The 13,491-nt window shown below is 44.3% G+C and overlaps 1 protein-coding gene across 14 annotated transcripts in view; it reads right to left on the reverse strand.

Annotated features, from left to right (window-relative positions):
- Nucleotides 1–1,775: 1,775 nt before the first annotated feature.
- KIF13A (kinesin family member 13A) overlaps nt 1,776–13,491 on the reverse strand; it is a 200,194-nt gene continuing 188,478 nt past the window's right edge. For 7 of the 14 annotated variants that reach the window (XM_055570724.1, XM_055570723.1, XM_055570718.1 and 4 more), the window contains 3 exons: nt 13,375–13,479; nt 6,074–6,865; nt 1,776–3,345 (listed from right to left, as the gene is read on the reverse strand). In XM_055570724.1, coding sequence (XP_055426699.1) covers nt 3,325–3,345; nt 6,074–6,865; nt 13,375–13,479 — 918 coding nt within the window. In that variant the 3' untranslated portion in view covers nt 1,776–3,324. Of the gene's footprint in view, nt 3,346–6,073; nt 6,866–12,145; nt 12,396–12,989; nt 13,032–13,374; nt 13,480–13,491 lie in introns of those variants that run through there. The other 7 variants (XM_055570727.1, XM_055570725.1, XM_055570721.1 and 4 more) reach the window with 5 other exon arrangements.

Genomic DNA, 13,491 nt, shown 5'->3' on the forward strand with positions numbered 1-13,491 from the left:
ATCAGGAAGATGAAGACTAAGTTTTATTTCAACCTAAATTAACTCAGTGCCCGCAAAAAAAAAAAAAAGAAAGACTATTATGTGGCACTCAAGCCTACAATTAATTATATTTCCCCTCAGCTCAGGGGATTAGAAACAAAGGATGAGCAGGTTGATTGGAAGATTTTAGGATTTTTCCACTCCTGTTAGCTCCAGTTCATACTGTATTAAAGGGCAGAAGTTGCCTCCTGGCATTTTCGTGGTATCTTCCACATTCCAGGTTCCCCCGCCAGCAGGATGCTGTCCACCCCCAGCTGTCTGGGCATGAGAATAGACTGCCTTTCCTCCAGGTTAGGAGAAACCCTGAGACAAACTGCTATACATTACAGAATGACTTCCTGTTTGGTTTTTAATTCAGGAAGTAGGCTCAATATTACAGAAAGACATTTGTGCTAGGGCAGTAAGTTCAAGGCTTAATACAGAAATCTCTGTGTGGCTGTGTACGGGTAGCATCCTTTTCTACTTTTATCTCTTGGTCTAGAAAAAAAAGCAAGAACCCTTACTCCATTACGTCTTCTTTTAAGACTTTTCAAATGTACATGACCAGGAAGCTTTACTTTTAAAAAATAAAGAGTAACCATGTAATTAGTCGCCTTCCCCCTCCGCCACACACAGTTCTAAAGCTGAATATTATAATTTTCAAAATAAGTATTGGCTAGAAAAGGTAATTTTTAGAAGACCGTCTCTAGCCCTTAGCTACCCTAAAGGTACTTTTTTTCTTTATGAACAGGTTTTCTTCCCACAAGTTGGTGCCTTAGAAACACAAAGCTAAATTTTTGCTATGATATGTGTGTCCAAACAATGATAAACAAATGTGCTGATAGCAGTGTGCTTTGGAAATGAACTAGTGAGCACAGGCCCACGTTTAACTATCCAGTACATCTTAGAACCAGTGTGCCTCCCACAGCCAATGAGAAATGACAATGCCCGTGACCAAATACCACTTATCTCACACTAGTAAAGAGAGTGGTGACAATTTGCTTCTTTTGTCTTAAACTGTGTTTGTGGTTGTCACGATTTAAACATTAAACAGCTGCTTCCCTCCCCCAACTCCCATTCTATAAAATGAAAATAATTTGAATTTTCTTCCCCATCTACTTTCTTCTGGAAATCTACAAAAGTCATGCTCTGTCCAGAACAGGCTAGAACTAGTTCCTGATCACATCAGAAAGGCTCTTGTGAATGGAAGTTTTTCTGAAAGGATTCTGGAAAACCATTTTTAGATAACTGCTTTCCAGGGTGGCAGGCCCCGCTCCCTTCTCTAAAGAAGTGCTGGAGTGTCGGGACCTCGTGTAACCCACCTTGGCCTGTCTGCCACGGTGGCTCCTTACTAATGTTGGTCAGTTCCGACCTGGGACTCTGGCCACAGCCCTCCTGCTCTCTCCTCCCTTCAGAGGCTTGTCCCTCAACGCCACATCATCAGACAGAGCACCAGGAGATGCTGCTGGAAGTGTGGGTTGAATCCTGGCTTTGCTACTTGCCCCCTGTCACCAATCATTCTACTTCTGTTTTCCTTTCGTCCAACACTTAATAACAGCAGAACCCATGGCATCCGCTGCTGTGAGGATTAAGCAAGATAAACATCAAAAGGTGGGAATAGTGCCTAGTACGTAGTAAACCCTCAATGAATGTTTGCTGTTACTATTATTATTTAAGCCACAGGGACTTGCATACAAACAAATTTGGAAAATTGATCTGAAACTAGTGGCAGTGTTATTAAAGACAAACAATGGATGTTTTAAAATCGCAATTAGACAGTCTGTATTCTAAAACACACACACGCACACACAATCTGTACCAATTAAATACAATAAAGTTGAAAGGGGATATAAATTACAGTCTTTCTCTTTTTAAACAGTCAATAGGAAAATACTACAGTCAGCTCACTATACACAAAAATCATGAACAGCAGCTTCGCATTAAAATCTCCAATACCTTACTCATTCACGGATGCTACGAACTTCAAGGGAAAAGGTACAGCAGGCTGTACGCCCTTGCTCGCTCCCACGACACATTTATTGCTGTACATCTGGACCAACTGTACAAGAATCTACACAATAGGTACAGAGAGTACTTTTGTAAAAACTCCCACACACATAATTCTTCAGAGTCTCCATCGGTAAAAGAATTTTACCGATGAAGACACACAGCAGGGCCATCTGTCTTCAACCATCTCCTGCGAACACTGTGAAGCGGGCACCTGTGGACTTCACAGCTCCTGTCATCCCTGCAGCGTCTTCCAGAAATGAAATAAAACAACGGCAGAACCACACCACAACAAAAACCTACCAACCCCAAACAGAACCACAAAGAGACGAAAATCCCCCTAACCCCACTCTTGGTTTGTCCCTGTGTTTTCTGTAATACTGCTCTCTGCATCCCACCTGCCTGGCTGGGCTGGACTGAGGGACAGGAAAGACTGGGATCAGAGCCCCAGTCACTGTCAACGGTTCCCGGACCACATCAAGTCAGCAGGCGGAGGACCAGGTGGAAGACCAAAGAACGGAGCCGTGAGATTTTTCAGTGTGCTTAGGAAACACGACAGAGAACGGCAGCACGTGGCCTGGGAGCCACAGGGCATATGGCACCGAACTTGCAGTCAAACACGTATGTACACATAAAACAAGAGTGGACAGCAAAAACATTCAGTCTTAGGTAAGTTCTTTGGTTATAAAGAACGGCATTCTGTAACCCCTGCTGCAGAGAGGGATTTGCAACCTCATTCTCAGGCAAGACCATCTCTTTCATCTGCTTGTGTTCTGAGAGATCGCCCGAGCTGCTTTGTAAGAAAGTCCAGTACCTTACGATTTTCTACAAACTACTTTTATCCATTTCAGTGTGCAGTCCTGTCTCTCCAGACATACTATAGATATACATGTCATATACATAATATATATTATTTATAAAAAAAAAATTAGAGCATTGACTCCAGATTCTACAGTAAGAACTGATTAAAATTGTACAAGAATAAAGTCTGGTTGAATCTGTGGAGGTTTCTACACCGTGGGTGTGTGTAGTGAGTGCAAACAAAAATACTGTCACTTTGTGAAGCCAGGATTTTCGGTTCTCTGGAAGGAAGCAGAGGCTGCCGAGTCACCCGAGTGACAAAGTGCCACTCCTCCCGGCTCGGGAGGGGAGGGGGAGGAGGTGGCCCCGGAAGCCGTGGCTTCTCTGTGCTGGTGTGAGGTCCGGCCGAGCTGCAGCGTGTTTGATAGATGGGCTGGTGCTCTGGGAGGCGACCGGAGCAGAGATGCTGTGGCCTTCGGAGGAAGTGCTCACTGCCTCTCACCGAGCAGTGCCGCTCCCCTGGAACGCAAAGGCGGGTGAGTGCAAGCTCCCATCCCCACCTGCCCTCCCCACCCACGGGGACCACCCCCCATGAGGGGCTCTTCCTAGAGGAAACCACAGGATCCAGTTTACTGTGGAATCCAGTTCTGGAGCTTACACTGTACCAGGAAGACTCAAGCTCCAAGGTGAAGCTTCTAGGAAAAGTAATGACCACAAGACCCGAAATGAGAGTGAAAAACACATCACTCCTGGGTCCACACTTGAAGTCAGACCAGGGTGAGCACAAAAGTCAACCTGAGGACTTCAACAGTCCTCAGGTTTTAACACAGTTAAAACTGTGTTTTAATCAGAAACAACTGATTAAAACCAAAATAATGAAAATACTAAAGCAATTAAAAAAAAAAAAGATAAAACTCACCATAGTTCCAACATTACCCTGATGCAATAACTGTTTTTGTAAATTTCACTTTTAAACCAAGACCTTTGGCAGGGACACGCTATTCTGGAGCAGAATTCAGGTTCTGCTCCTGTTACTGGCTTCTAAATAATCGAGGCAACAAAACAAGAAATGGGGGGTGAGAGGGGTGCAGTCCCCTTCCGTCTTCTCTGGGCCATGCCTCAAACAGTGCGGCCCTCAGACAGCCTACCCCATATTCCTCCAGCAGAGGGTTTGTGAAAAGCTTATCCGTCCCCCAACCTGGTACTGAAGCACAATCTGAGGTGTGCAGGGCAGCCACAAATGGGAATCTGTATTTTTTTTTTTGCTGCTGTTATAATTTTATTCATGCGTTTATTTTTGGCTGTGCTGGGTCTCCGTTGCTGTGTGGGCTTTTCTCGAGCTGCCGCAAGTGAGAGTCTCCCTCCAGTTGTGGCGTCTGGGCTTCCCGTGGTGGTGGCTTCTCTTCTTGCAGAGCACGGGCTCTAGCATACTCGGGCTGCAGCGCTCTTGGCTCCTGGGCTCTAGAGCACAGGCTCAATAGTTGTGACACATGAGCTTAGCTGCCCCGCGGCATGTGGCATCTTTCCGGGCCAGGAATCAAACCCATGACCCCTGCACTGGCAGGTGGACTCTCTACCACTAAGTCACCAGGGAATAGTTAGTCGCACAGTGGTGTCCAACTCTCTGCAATCCCATGGACGGTAGCCTGCCCGGCTCCTCTGTCCATGGAACTCTCCAGGCAAGAATACTAGAGTGGGTTGCCATTCTCTTCTCCAGAGGATCTTCCCGACTCAGGGATTGAACCTGGGTCTCCTGCATTGCAGGCAGATTCTTTACCAACGGAGCCACCAGGGAAGTCCCTGGGAATCTGTATTTTTAAGAAGTATCTTCTCCCTACAACCCCCAGTGGGTCTATTGTGCATTTAGGTTTGAGAAGCACTGTTCCAGACTGAAGAATTAACCCCTGGACCACATTCTTCCTGGACTTCTTGGAAAAAGGACTGAAAAGCTGATGTACCAGCAAAGCAGATTCTGCTTTCAGTGTAAAAGGAAGCTGAAGACTTTGAAACAAATGAATGTTTACCTTGTTAGAAAAGTAATGAGTGACTTTATGCTTATGTTGGGCAAAGAAGTCTTTTTTGAGTTGTGAAAGAGAGCACTCTTTGGTATTTGCAGTTTATTTATGAATACGCTATATATTTGACCACATACTGAAATTTTAAGGGCTAATTCGGAAAACTTGGTGGCGGGGCAGGGAATAGCATGATACTGGGTTGTTCTGCTTCCTCCACAAAACAGAGAGACTGAAGGGCGTCCCGACCATCTCTGCCTCCACCAGCGCCATTCTAGTTCTGTCAGCTCTTTGCTTTGCTAAGCCTGGTGCTCCCATACCCTTTACACAGCTGCGGCCGGGGTCTGGGACCAAAACAATAGTCCTGCATGAGAAGGGATGGTGGTACTCAGAAGCACATCACCTCTTATTTGCGTAATTCACTGGTTTCCTTGGGAATATTAGCAAGACCCCATTTTTTTTTTGTTCCACTATTAAAACCAGCCTGGGTAACTTCCAAAGCCCAAACTTTCTCAGGGAACCCATCTCTGTTTCTCCAACGCATTTCTTATCCAATGGGCACCAAATGTCTATATTCTATCAAATCTGCGAGGCATACCTTCCCCCTGCCTGCGCTTTATAACTCTGAAATTGCTGATATGGTTTTAATTGGGAGTATTTTTTTTTCTTAATGATACATAAAATAATGGTGTATCTTGGGACTTCCCTGGCAGTCCAGTGGTTTAAGACTCTGTATTTCCAGTGCAGCAGGCATGGGTTCGATCCCTGGTTGGGAAACTAAGATACCACATGTCTCACCGTTTGGCAAAAAAAAAAAAAGTGTACCTAATAAAAGAAATCACTGATTTGATGAAATCTACCATATTTCATATCAGAATCCTTTGAGATAGCCAGGAATTAAACATCTCAGGGAATGAATACGAGATCAATCCTTATCCACGTGAATGCTTAATTCAACAGGAACCTATATGCCAGGTAAAAAAGCCATGGGTCCTATGTAAGTCATAGTTCTTCTCTGAAACTAAGAAAGTAGACTTACAGACTTGTTCCCCCATAGCCGCTAGCTAGCTGGGCAGCATGTCAGCATGGTCCAAGTGGGTTCATCTACCCTGTCAGAAACACCTGGATGAATCTCTCCTACTACACCATGAGGAAGGGCCTCTGGGGGTTGGGGCATAATTAGCGGTCATCACTGATACCACCAAACCCAAAGGACCACCCCTGGAATTTATCACCTGGTCATTCTCTGCCGAGGAACATAGCTGGCCAGGGTCCTGTGGCCCATGTGAGAAACTCCTACTGTCCGCTGTATTTGGTAGGTTCCTCCTACTCGAAAGTTCTCCAGCAGAAGAATCCGTCAAACCATCAAAATCTTTCCCATCTGACACACCCATAAACTCTGTGAAAGAGTGATCCTCGAGGATGTTTGTGGTGTGTTCCACGGTCACCTCCCTGGGGCAGAATTCCCTGGCCGGCTGGCCGTTTTTGCTGGAGCAGGCATCCTGCTCTGAACACGAGCTGGTCCTACAGAGGGTTCTGGAGTTTTTCTCCGGGATGCTGGGGGACAATGGGCTCCCTTTGGCTAAGGCACTGTTTTCCTTGAGTGGCACCACGGTCATCTTATCCTTTCCCAAGCCTCTTTCTAGTTCTGTCAACTCTTTGTTTGAAGATGGTCTGAAATCCTGCCCAAGGGACGGTCCGGGATGCTCACTGGAATCTGTGTCCTTCGTCGGAAGGGCCAGCTGATCTGAGCTGTCACTGGAAGGGACCACCATGTCGGACAGGGTGGCGTTGGAGGCACTGTGGGAAAAATAGCCGCTGGTGATGCTGCTGGTGGTGGGGCTGCGGGACACCTCCTTCTCTAGGACCTTTGAGTTCGTCAGATCGCCTTTAGAAGAAAACCACTCTCTGTTCTCCAAGCTGGCATTGTAAACGCTGAAGTCAGCGAACTCCACAGGTACATAAGGCTGTGAAGTTATCAGCTTCCGGCTGAGACCTTCTATATCATTTTCCTCCTCCTCAGAGTCCTATAAAAACAAACCAAAAGTCAGCCATGAGCCCCTTATAGCGACTGGATGGTTGAGACAAGTTTTAAATACTTTAGTGTTAAAGACACTTGCCTTCACAGGTTTAGGATTTTTTCTTTTTCCTTCCTGAGTTTGGTTAAATCCCATCACCTATTTGTGGACACAGGTACCTTATCCTCAAAGATCTATGAGCATGAAACTCTTACCATTCAGGATGAAGGAGATTTATTTCTTTGGTGCTCACTCAATGCTAATAATTAGAAACCTTTCCTGCTTTAAGGGCAAGGATGGAAGGAAGTGCAGTGGACTTTTGATTAGTTTCTCATGATTAGTTTCCAGTTGGAGGTTTTCCCTTTTCTAATTAAATGAGCAGAGGGACTGCCAGAGGCAGGGAAGAGCTGCTGTTTTATTCTTACAATCCTCACCTTGGGGAGCAAAGTACAGAAAAATAAGATGATTTGCAAACGGTTTCTAGGCTATATTATGAGAAGGAAAAGCAGGAAATAAAGACCCCCACAATAGCAAAAGGGCAAAGAACACAATTTCAACAGCCATTCTCAGTATACCACCAAACATTGTAAGTCTATAAAATACTAAATCTGACAATGACTGTTTTCCAGGGTTTTTGAGAAGCAGGGATAGAGCCTTTGACTACAAGATGAGGAAGATAGTAAGAATTATATGAAAATCTCCTTTGTCAAATAGCTTTAGGATTCTTTTTATAAAGGTTGGTAAATACGCAAGAGTAGGTATTATCAACTTCCAGTCTCTCTTCCCAAGTGAATGATTCTTTTATATTAGGTGGAAAACAATGTAGAACACTTTCAAATAAAAAATAATATTCCTATCTTGTTGTTGTTCAGTCGCTAAGTCGTGTCCAACTCTTTGTGACCCGATGGACTGCATGCAGCATGTCAGGCTTCCCTCTCCTCTACTGTCTCCCGGAGTTTGCTCAAGTTCACATCCATTGAGTCAGTGATGCCATCTAACCATCTCCTCCTCTGTCGCCATCTTCTCCTTTTGTCTATTACTATTTAGTCATTTCTAACTAACCTTATAAACATCTGATGACACAGCAAGTATTCCTTTTCTCTTCTAAAATGTGACTTTCATTCAACAAATATTCATTAAGCATCCTCTCTGTGCCAGTTGTTGTCCTAAGAACCAGGAATACCAATGCTGAGCAAAGACAGGTATGGCCCCTGCCCTCGGGGAGTTACAGCAGTGGGTCCTTGCTCTTAAGACGCCCCTGGACACTGCTGGGTGGATGACATTTCACTCAGTATAACAACAGGGTGACTGTAAAGACCTGAAAACATTACCCTTATTCATTTCAAGAGAGCGAAGAGGTTGGGGAGAGAGAAGGATGGGGAGGGGAGGAAGAACACTCCACAGATACGGCAGATGGAATTCACAAATGAACATAAATTTCATCCACTGAATTTCACAGCAACATTCCCTATCTCACAAGATGCTAAATACCTAAAAAATAGCTTACTGTGTTTTAATACTTCTTAGATTTTAAAACAGCCTGAATATAAATGATTTAAAAGCATCACTAGTCTTTATTCCTTGGCTGTTAATCAGAGGTGACTATTACATATCAGTGATAAAATTCCAGAAATTAGCAAACCAAATTTTTGGCAATACTAACCTTGCTATCTTATTTTTAACTACACTTTAATCAAGTATTAACAGCACTGTTTCAATGGGGGGTGGGGTAGAGAGTTCTCTCCCCGGGGGCTAGGGGGAAACATTTGTAAAAAAGGGCACAAATTGGACAGAACTGTCTGAATCTGTACCCTTCGCTCTATTTTCTAGACTCTCTACTTGACTTGATTCCCATATGGCTCAGTGGTAAAGAATCTGCCTGTCAATGCAGGAGACACAAGGGATGAGGGTTCTATCGCTGTGTTGGGAAGATCTTCTGGGGTAGGAAATGGCAACCCACTCCAGTATTCTTGCCTGGAAAATCCCACGGACAGAGGAACCTGGAGGGCTACAGTCCATGGGGCCACAAAGAGTCGGACACAACTGAGCAACTGAGCTCACACACTACTAGACTTGTTCAGATTCCAAATTGGATTTCAAGTGTTTGTTTCTCTTATAATTCCTTCTAATTGAAGCTGGCAAAGAAGCGTAATCCCCAGGCCCAAGAGTACATGATGCAATCGATTACTAAAAAGTTAGTTGTTGCAACGAAAACCAAACTTGAAGATGAGAATTAAATAATCTGGGTCCCTTTTTATGCTTGAACCTATTTCTTCTGAACACTGAGAAAAGGTCAACCTAAAATATAACTTTGCTGAGTGAAATATTCAATCACAAATTTAATGTGTGGAAGTAGGTATACATATATTAAAATCAGAAAGATAAACGATTTAGAACAACCTTAGTAAGACTGAAGGGTCTACAAAAACAAACAGGGATCAGGACAAAGTTAGGCACTGGGGGTGGGTTTGGGAGTGGGGGAGTGACCTAAAGAGAAAGGCTAAAGGAATAGGAACACCTAGTTCCAGAAAAAATAAAAGTGAGTAGAGACTAATCATTTTCCAACATGTAAAAGGAGATGGAAAGTTTATGAAGTTATGGTTTCCAAGGAGAAAAGAGCACTTAAGTGGCTTAAACTGCATTTTAAAGGAATTGGGTTAGACAGACTTTTTTTTGGCAGTATCTCTTCACTCTGTATATTTTATTAAATTTTAAATGGAAGCATAGTTGATTTTGGGCTTCCCTGGTGGCTCAGAGGTTAAAGCATCTGCCTCCAATGCAGGAGGCCCGGGTTCGATCCCTGGGGTCGGGAAGATCCCCTGGAGAAGGAAATGGTAACCCACTCCAGTATTCTTGCCTGGAGAATCCCATGGACAGAGAAGTCTGGTAGGCTACAATCCACGGGTCGCAAAGAGTCGGACACGACTGAGCGACCTCACTTTCACTTTCATAGTTGATTTACAATGTTGTAGTTTCTGTTGTACAACAGACTGAATCAGTTATACATACACACACACATATATATACATTCTTTTTTATATTCTTTTCTATGATAGGTTATCACAAGGTACTGAATATATTCCCTGTGCTATATAGTAGGACCTTATTGCTTATCCATTTTACATATTAGAAACATTTTATGCGAGGATATTATTTATCATTTTACCTTAAAGGAGACTAAACTAAGCACCTCCCTACTATGTCCTGAGGACAGAGTGAAAACTCATCCTAAAAGTAGGACACTTCTCTATGGCTACAATGTTCGTGATTTGATTTTTTGAGATTCAGTTTATGCAGCTGATATTTAACTCTAGACAAAACACCTTGATTTTAAGGAGGAATCAAAACTCACATTAAAGCAGTGACCTTCTGTAAGGACCTTCCCCGATTAAAGTCATTTTCACTCCCATTCTCATCGGATATCCATCAGAGAGATGGTCTCTGTTTTCAGAAAGACTCCATCAGCCAAGGGTCCCTAGTACTCTGTCCATGGTACTAAGGGGAGGGTGGACCCTTTGAAGAAACAGCAGCAGCAGGGCGATGAAACTGCCCTGTGACCAGGAGCCCCGGGAGTCACTGGGGTCAGCCCCATTCTACTGATGGATGGGGCTTTTGTTCCCATGTTCTCGTTTACTGTGAGACCTTGGGCAAATCACTCAACAAGCCTCGCGTTTCTTCCTCTGTAAGATGAGAGACAAAAGCCATACACTGTCTGTGCAGGACCAGGAGAGGGAGAGTTGACTTTCTGCTCTTCTGTCTGCTGCGTGACTTTAAAACAGAGACTGCAAAGGCTCACTGTTACTTTATCTTAGTCCTGGAAGACACAAAGTGCATTTGTCTATCTTCTCAAGTTGATGAGACAACAAAACATTGCTTGAAGAATCAAGCACAGCTATATTTACTGTATTTTATGTGAAATGAAAGGTTACTTTGGTAATTGGATGGGCTGAAAAACAAAAGGAACGATGTCCTGACGTTGCTTCTCAAACATGATTTCAAACTCCTTTGATCAGAATGAACCACTGATTTGCCCTCTACTTTTCCAACAGTGGAAAAGGAAAGAAAGTAAATAGGAACTCAGGAAGGAAGCAGTTTATATCCACTGATAAGAGGAGAAATAAAATGAAAGCTTCCCAAAGAAAGCAAGTAGTACCCTTAAAATCTACTGAAACATCCCGGAAAAGCTGCTATCTGAAATAAATTAAACAGTTCAATAGTTTCAGAGATGAAGAGTGTGCGGTGAGCCAGATTTCTAAGAAAGTACATGCAAGTCTCTCAAGTAAGACCCCAGCAAGAAAAATGGCTCCATTGAACCCTGATTAGTAGGTTTCATGGTGTGTCTGATCACAGAGAATCTAACTACTGATCAGAACTTCTTGGGTCAAGAAAATCTGGTTCTATCCTACTCTCTGCTAGCTAACAGTCCTAAGATGGGTTTTATTTTAAAATAATAAAAGGAAAGTGAAGAAAATAACTACGAAGCAGATTGTGAACTGTGAGACTATCTGCAGGGCAGCCCCGAAGGGCCATCCAGCAATTTCTTGATGGTGTGTTCTACCAGAACCTGTGGTTCAAATAGGTTACAACGTAGTACCCATGCACCATATAGATAGGTGCCATGTCAACAAGCAGATAGTCAGCCAGCCAGAGAACTGAAGGAGCAACAAAATTAGAGCCTGGCTCCTTTAACCTGGGCCCTCTCAGGTGGCACAGTGGTAAAGAATCCATCTGCCAATGCAGGAGATGCAGGTTTGATCCCTGGGTCAGGAAGATCCCCTGGAGAAGGAAATGGCAACCTGCTCCAGTATTCTTGCCTGGAGAATCCCATGGGCAGAGAAACCTGTTGGGTTATAGTCTATGGGGTCGCAAAGAGTCAGACACAACTGAGTGACTAAGCACACACACACACAGACACACACACACACTCTTTGGCCCATGCTGCTGCTGCTGCTGCTGCTGCTAAGTCGCTTCAGTCGTGTCCAACTCTGTGCAACCCCATAGACGGCAGCCCACCATGCTCCCCCGTCCCTGGGATTCTCCAGGCAAGAACACTGGAGTGGGTTGCCATTTCCATCTCCAATGCGTGAAAGTGAAAAGTGAAAGTGAAGTCGCTCAGTCGTGTCCGACTCTTAGCGATCCCATGGACTATAGCCTACCAGGCTCCTCCATCCATGGGATTTCCAGCAAGAGTACTGGAGTGGGGTGCCATTGCCTTCTCCTTGGCCCATGCTGCAGCCCTTAGCAATTAAGCAGGGGGAGGTCAAGTGCGTGACTGGAGAGCTCACTAACATCAGGGGAGACGAGGAGCAGCTGTTGGTGTGCATGCTCTTCTCCAGCAGGGATTAGGGAGGGGAAGACAGAGAGAGATGGAATGGGACAATAGTGCTTTTTCTTCTTTCCTCAATGGACATGCGGAATGAGCAGCTCATTTCTCATGATCCCCGAGCGCTCCAAGCATGCAGGAGCCTGGCTGGCTGCACATCCAGGGGGAGGTTCTAGTTACCATTACACCGTGTGCATCAGCAGCATCTTCTAGAATCTAGAGGTTCAAACAAAAGACCCCGCGCTGATGACACTCTGGAATGAATCTGACATGGCATAGCCAGGGAAGGCCAGGGCCCACCCTGCAGAGCCGACCACATGCAGACGAGAGCAGCAAGCAGACCCCTCCTGCTCCAAGTTGCCTCCCATTTTCAAAGCCTGGGAAACCACAGGAGAATGAAAGCGGAGACACAGAATCTGAGAATTCTCTCCAGGCCCCAGAACATACACTTCCGTTTTTAAATTAAGGTAGCGCTTATCATCCCCAGTGCCTAATATGTAGTGTTTTAAAAAAACATTTCTCAAATGTGAAATGTGAAAACCGAGTGCTAGGGAATGAGGTTTTTCAGGTAGAGTTTCAACCTACCCGTGGTAAAAACAGAGACGCCATCCTGAAAGCAAGACTGACACCAACGGAGCTGGAATCTATTTTGCCAGCAAATGTAAAGAGGCTACCTGAGAGGTCCAGATGACGGGGATGGCCAGCGATGGATGGCGGAGCAGCTACAAACTACAGGATAATCTTGGCAACAGCATCAGGCAACACAAGAAAAGCTACCACACACCCACACCTAAATGCACGATTACTTACTCCAAGTAAGTGCAATTCCTCAAGGTAGATTAACTTCAGAATCTGGGCAATGTGTACAGGCTCATTAGAAAGATTCAATATTAGTTCAAGTGATTGTCACACATTTGAAAGACTAGAGTCATTAAAGGTTCCTTTTTCTTTCTAAGCAAATTTATACTATGCAAAATAATAATAAATCAGTAAATGGAACACAGAAAAATCACAGGTCACGGCCACATTCATGCAAAATTTCATTACTGATGGTCACATGTGTAAGAAGAAGAAAAAAAAAAAAGCCAAGACTCGATACATCTCTTAATTTCTTCTAAAGTATTTGGATGATTGTCTGTGAAAGGGCCTTAAACCCACCACCAGGCAATAGGACAGAAATGGTTCCAGGACTTACAATCTTCTTCTCACGTTTGCTATTGAGTTCTACTGGCATGCTGCTGCCATTGCTTCCCGAGGGCACAATGCAGCCAGGATTATGTGCCTGAGATGGAGACATGCTCTGCAAAGGTTA

Source organism: Bubalus kerabau, chromosome 3 (genome assembly GCF_029407905.1).
Source record: "Bubalus kerabau isolate K-KA32 ecotype Philippines breed swamp buffalo chromosome 3, PCC_UOA_SB_1v2, whole genome shotgun sequence".
Classification (NCBI taxonomy): domain Eukaryota; kingdom Metazoa; phylum Chordata; class Mammalia; order Artiodactyla; family Bovidae; genus Bubalus; species Bubalus kerabau.